Raw genomic sequence first — 6,380 nt, forward strand, 5'->3', positions numbered from 1 at the left:
TTTCCTGGCAATGGAGGTCCCAGAAGTAGGTTGTATGCCTCTGCCTTATTGTTTGTCATGGTGCCCATACCCATTCAAAAGTAACTATGTTTCTCCTTGACAGTCTTGATAACTCCCACCTGCTCACGCTTGGCCCGGGTTGTTCTTTAATGCCCCATCAAAGTGGAGGGTAGGTCGGTTTTGATTTGAATCCAGTTTTTAACTTCTTCCTTAGTCCCTCTTAGTTTCCAGTCCATGTTCCTCCTCCCTGTGTTTTCTTTCTTCTGAGTTCTCCCTTCATATTTGAATTTGCTGATTCACTCTTTAACTCTTGCATCAGTCAGATCCGGGTCTGCTGGTTTAATGCCGTTTGCCTCAATGGTCTCTCAGTGTGAGTGCCATCGTTTTGGCTAGAACGCTGGAGATACTTGGCTTTTTGCTCTTGAATATACACTTATTTCTGGCAATCAATATCTGCCAGCAGAGATTGGCTGGGCTGCTGTTCCATTTCCTTTTGACTCTATACCCTTACATTTGCCGGATTGTGGGAAGCTATTTCCCCAGTGTTTCTGTAGGAGAGTGATCTGGTTGGGAGGTTCGCTGATGCTTAGGGGGCTAGTGATGAGATTCCAGCAAGCTCTTGCAAAGGAGCAGTCCATGAAGAGGTGGTTAATGCTTTCCTCTGCTTCCTTACACATGCAGCAAATTGATGGGCCTTGAATGCCCTTCTTCCTGAGATTTTCAGCAGTAAGGATTTTCCATGCAGAAGGGTCCAATTAAAAAGCTTTACCTTTGGCAGACACTCAGTTCTCCATATTGCTTTCTGAAGTGGCCAATTGTTAATTGCTGAGGCGTTTTGCAAAACTTTGTAGCCCTCTTTGACCGTGTAATTACCCCCATTAGGGTCCCAAACAAATTTGTCTTCCTCCATTCTGTTTGTGGGGGCAGAGCCTATTAGCGAAGTCTTGAGCTCAACCCAGAGGTTCTTAAGGTCATCAGGGAGGGGGAGAGGTCTCCAACCTGTCCAGCAATTCTGATCCCAAAGGGAGATATCATAAAGAGTTTTGATCTTTGCCTCTGCCATCCACCTTTGCAGTGGCCTGTAGTTAATGAGCGTTACCCTTTCCTCCGTGCCCATTATCCTGTCCTCCCATATGTTGATATCCTTGCCATTACCCGGAGCTCTTGATATGCAAGATTTGAATTGAGGAAGAGTCTTTTTGATCAGCTTCCAAACAGGAGTACACTGTCTTTCAATTATGTTTCCTAAGAGGATGTTGCTTTTGGTCCCATTTAAGAACTTCCTCTTGATGACCTCTGTCCACCAGGTCCCTTTCTCATTGAGAATTCTCCATACCAATTTATAGCCCATAGCCATGTTTGCTAGTCTTGGTATTCTGATTCGAACCCTCCTTTTTCTAGGGGAAGAGTGACCTTGTCCCACTTCACCAAGCTGAAACTTTTGTGTCTTGCTTTCCTCCTTGCCACAGGAAACTTCTGATAATCAGCTCCATTTGCTTGTGGATGCCTGCCGGGGCGAGAGTGGTAGCAAATTGATAGATTGGGAGGGCTGATAGAATGGCCTTTATGAGAATGGTTCTACCTGCCAAGTTAAGCCAATACACTCCCCAACTCTGAAGTTTCCCTCTCAATTTCTCGATTAGTTTCGCCCAGATCTCAGATTTGATTGTTTCCTTGGCTAAGGGAAGCCCTAAGTACATGAAATGGGACCAATTCCCTTGGGCAGGGATTTCCATGATTATGGAGATTCTCTGAGTTATGTTTCTTGGGACGTTCCAAGTGTATATCATACACTTATTGTTGTTTAGTTTGCCTCCAGAAGCTTGAAGGAAGAGTTCCAGAATTTTTTTGAACCTTCGGGCCATAATGCTGGAGGCTCCCCCTATTAGCAGAGTATCATCTGCGAAAAGGGAGTGATTGATTCCCTTAGATCCTCGGACTATATCCACCCCTGTTATTTCTTTTGATTTGCGCTTGTTCTCCAAATGTAAGCTGAGGGTTTCAGCCATAATGATGTAAAGAAAGGGTGACAACGGGCATCCCTGCCTCAATCCTCTTGAACTCTTGAAGGCAGTGCAGGGCCTTCCGTTGATGAGGGGAGTTGTCCAGATGTGGGAGATGCATTCCATGACCCTGCTAATAAAGAACTCTGAGATGCCAAATTTCATTAGGACTGCCTGAAGGAATGCATGGTTTACCGGTCAAAGGCGTTCGCCATGTCCAGCTTGATGATCATACCCCTCTCCTTTCTGGATAAACTGCTGTGAATTGCCTCCTGGATGAGAATGACATTGTCCGTTATATGTCGCCTAGGAACAAAACCTCCTTGGTTCTCGGATATGAGGGAGGGAAGGATTTTTTTTAGCCTGTGCGCCAAGATCTTGGTGATGATTTTGTAGGAAACGTTACACAGTGAGATAGGGCAGAATCTGTCAAAAGATTGAGGATTTGGGTCTTTGGGGATAAGAGTTAAATGAGAGGACTTAATGCTGCTCCCCAGTTTGCATTTTGTAAAGAAATTTTTTGCCATTCTAATATAATCTTTCTTAATAACTTCCCAATGGGTTCTGTAAAAGGCCACTGTAAATCCATCAGGGCCTGGAGCCTTATCCATTGGCATGCTGTGGATAGACCTTTCTATCTCCTCCTTCGTGATCTCCTTTTCTAATTCTGCGTTTTGTTCTTCTGTGATTTTATTCTCTATTATATTTAGGAAATCCGGATTTTCCATGTAATGGGGGTCAGCAGATAGAAGATTTTGAAAATGTCGAGTCGCTGCTTCCTTGATCTCCCATTACTCTATTAGAACTCTGCCCTCCACTGCTATTTTCCCAATATTGTTCCCTGCTCTCCTCAATTTGATACTGTTATGAAAGAAGGAGGTGTTCTTGTCGCCTGATTTGAGCCAGAGGCACCTCGATTTTTGCCTTTGCTCTTCCTCTTCCGCTCGATTTTGTTTGTACAGCTCCATGTACAAATCATTTTCTTTCCTTAAGTCTTCTTCTGTGTCTTGGCCCTTCTCTTTTTCTTGATTCCACTCCTCAAGTTTCATTTGGAGGTCGATTTTCCTTTTTCCTTCCTCTGTTGCGAAATTTCTCGCCCATTGCTTGATGGCTGTCCGTAGAATTTTGATCTTTGTCTCCCATATATAGTGCGGGGAGCCCATAATTTCTGTTGCCCATTTCTCCTTTACCAGGTTCCTGAAGTCTTCACTGTTTTCCCACGCTCTGTTATATTTAAAGGGTATTGGTCCCATATTTTCTCCTTTAACCAGATGCAGTGCCACTGGTTTATGATCTGATATATATCCTTGTATTATTGTGCTTTGGATCCTTGAAAAGTTGGCCACAATTCTTTCTTGAACCAATATACGGTCCAGCCTCTCTTTGATGTTGTTTTTACCAGTTCTCTTGTTTGACCATGTGAAGCGCCCGTTCTGAGGGGGAATATCCACGAGGCTGTGAGTTTGGATGATTTTTTCTAATGCATCCCTTGAGGGATCTGCAAAAAAATTTCCCCCCATCTTCTCTTCCGCATTTCTTATTAAATTCAGGTCTCCTCCCAGGAAGATATTTCTGTCCTGGGCATTCATTAAATCTGTGGTGATTGACTCCCAACAAGAGGCTTTTTCTCTGTAGTGGGGGGGGGCGTAGACATTGTATATTGTGTATTCTTCAGTCTTGGATATGTTTTGCATATCTGTTCTTAGCCACCATTTGTTCTGCCTGCTGTCTTTTAGTTTCCATTTACTTTTGTCCCAAATTGTTCCTATTCCACCTGAGGCACCTACTGCACTCAATCCTATTCCTTCATAACTTCTGCTTCTCTTCACATTGCTTTGAAAATCCTGATCAATGATTTTGGTCTCCTGAAGTAGTAGAAAGTCTGGGTGTTCCGATTTGAGAAGGTCGCGGACTGCATTAGATTTTAGGGAGGAGCCCATCCCCCTACAGTTCCAAGAGACCAGATTCATCATTTACTTTGTTTATTGTGTGTTCCACTTTTCTCCTTCATCTTCTCCCCGCTCCCTTTGGTCTTGTCTAGATATGTATCCATTGGCTGCTGGGTCCCTGTGGCCATTTCCTTTGCGGCGTTCTCATCCCTTATCTCTTTGTTTGACTTCCTTCCTACTTTTCTGGGTGGATCGGTGGATGTGATATTTTCCTTTGTCTTGTTCCTTGTTAGGATTTTTTCAACAGTTGGGGGAGGGGAGGTCGGGGGGGGAGAGGGAGGTGTTGCTATGGGGCCTCTCGGAAGAGGTGGGGGGGATGGGGGATCCTCTGTCGAAAGGGATTCAAATGGGTTGGAGGAAGAGGGAAGAGAAGGGCCAGATCCGGAGGGATGGGAGGCTGGGGTTGGGGTTTCATTAGGGGGTTTTGAGAAGGTTCCAGGGGTGGATTTGACTTCTTCTTCTTGACTTTTTCCCATGTTTCTTCGGGGCTTCAGCATTATCAGAGTCTATTGGTTTATTTTTACTACACCTATTAGCAAAATGCCCATATTCATGACATACCTTGCACTTGAATGGAAGCTGCTCGTAGTCCACTTGCTGTATATGCGTCCACTGATCTACCTTGAGTTTGATCACTTCCGTTAAACCTTTCCCCAAATCCACTTCAACACAGATCCGGGCGCATGCATGCATGTTCTCCCTTGGTTCCGATCTATCAATATATTTCCCCACAGCATTTCCTATAGCTTTCACCGATTCATCTCCCCAGCAGTGGAGAGGCAGATGGGGAAGGCGGACCCAGACCGGGACAGCACTGGGGACATCCATCTCGGGATCAAAGTCGGGGGTCCATCTGTTGAGATACAGGCCTCTTGTGTCCATGAAGTAAGGACCATTCCTGAAGATGAGATTACGGTCTTCCACCGTTTCGAAGAGGAAGGTGAAGAATCCCCTCCCGCAGAACCTTATTGCTATCTTACCTTGGACCATTGAGTTCCAGTTTCTTTCCACCCAGCGTTGAACTGTGCGGGGTGAGGGCCATAGTCCGGTGAACTGGCCAACCAGGCCACGATCTGCCAGGGCAACTGCAGCTCTCCTCGGGAGGGCAGGAGGGAGCGAAACTTCCGGGATTTCATCGAGCTTCTTAATGAACTTTGTGGCTGTAGGGCGGATTTTCTCTGAGGTGTTCTCTTTTGTGAGAGAGGCAAACATCTTCTCCAAATCTTCCTGATCATGGATTGGCGGATCCATTGCAGGAGAGGACAGAAGCGCAGGGGGCGCTCCAGCAAAAGGCTAAGGGGAAGGGCCGCAGGCCCCCAAGGAGACGGGCAGGAGGCCCCAGGGTGAAACAGGGGACGAGCAGAAGGGGAGGGCTGCCCAGCAGCAGCGCTGCCAGGCTCAGGCACGCTGAGGGATCAAGCGCATGCAGCAGCAGTAGGGCGCGGGGATGCAGCGCGCAGTTCTCCTGTCGCTTCTTCCCCTGATTGAGAAGGAAGTAAAAAGGATGTTTGAAGCAGGCATAATAGCACCCATCAAATTTTCTGAATGGGTATCCAATCTTGTTCCCACAAGAAAGAAGATAGGTGAGATTAGACTCTGTGTAGATATGAGAAATTTAAACCAAGTCTCCCTAAAAGACCACTATCCTTTGCCCAAAATTGACCACATCCTATAAAGAGTAGTGGGGTCATCTAGAACCTCCTTGCTAGATGGCTTTTTAGGTTTTAACCAAATACTTGTTCACCCGGATGACCAGGACAAGACAGCCTTTACCACACCGTGGGGAACATTTAAGTATGTGAAGATTCCATTCAGACTTAAAAACGCTGGTGCTACATTTCAAAGGGTGATAGATATTGCATTTGCCAAGGAAATCCATGATTTCCTAATGGTCTACCTTGATGACCTGACCCCATTTTCCAAATCTGATCAAGAGCACCTCAAACATTTGAGGCAAATATTCAGGACATGTAGGAAATATGGTATTTCCTTGAACCCCAAAAAATGTCTCTTTGGCCTTGAAGAAGGCAAATTACTTGGCCACATCATATCAAAGGATGGGACTAGAATTGATCCTGAAAGAATCCAAGCTATCCTCCAAATCCCATATCCAAGAAACATAAAGGAGCTGCAAGCATTCCTTGGGAAAATCAACTTCTTAAGAAGATTCATCCCAAATCTAGCTGAACTGATATGACTGTTGAGAAACATGTTAAAAAAGGATGCCAAGGTAAAATGGTCTCTTGAGACCAAGCAGGCCTTTGAGAGTATAAAATCTGCCTTAACTCAAATCCCTGTCCTCACTAGCCCACAGTTTGACAAAGATTTTATCATTTTCTCTTTTGCATCTGATCATACCATAGCCGCTGTCCTTTTGCAGAAGGATGAACAGGGAGCTGAAAAGCCAATCGCTTTTTTCAGCCAAGCC

At 45.3% G+C, this 6,380-nt stretch overlaps 1 protein-coding gene across 1 annotated transcript; it reads right to left on the minus strand.

The window, feature by feature from the left end:
• Window positions 1-2,794: 2,794 nt before the first annotated feature.
• LOC149162313 (uncharacterized) lies at window positions 2,795-3,943 on the minus strand. Its single transcript, XM_089435154.1, has one exon. It carries the CDS (start codon window positions 3,941-3,943, stop codon window positions 2,795-2,797), a length of 1,149 nt encoding a protein of 382 aa, XP_089291280.1.
• Between the last annotated feature and the right edge of the window lie 2,437 nt (window positions 3,944-6,380).

Source organism: Pinus tabuliformis, chromosome 5_2, assembly GCF_031772625.1.
Source record: "Pinus tabuliformis cultivar Carrire ecotype Pingquan chromosome 5_2, CPIR1, whole genome shotgun sequence".
Lineage (NCBI taxonomy): Eukaryota > Viridiplantae > Streptophyta > Pinopsida > Pinales > Pinaceae > Pinus > Pinus tabuliformis.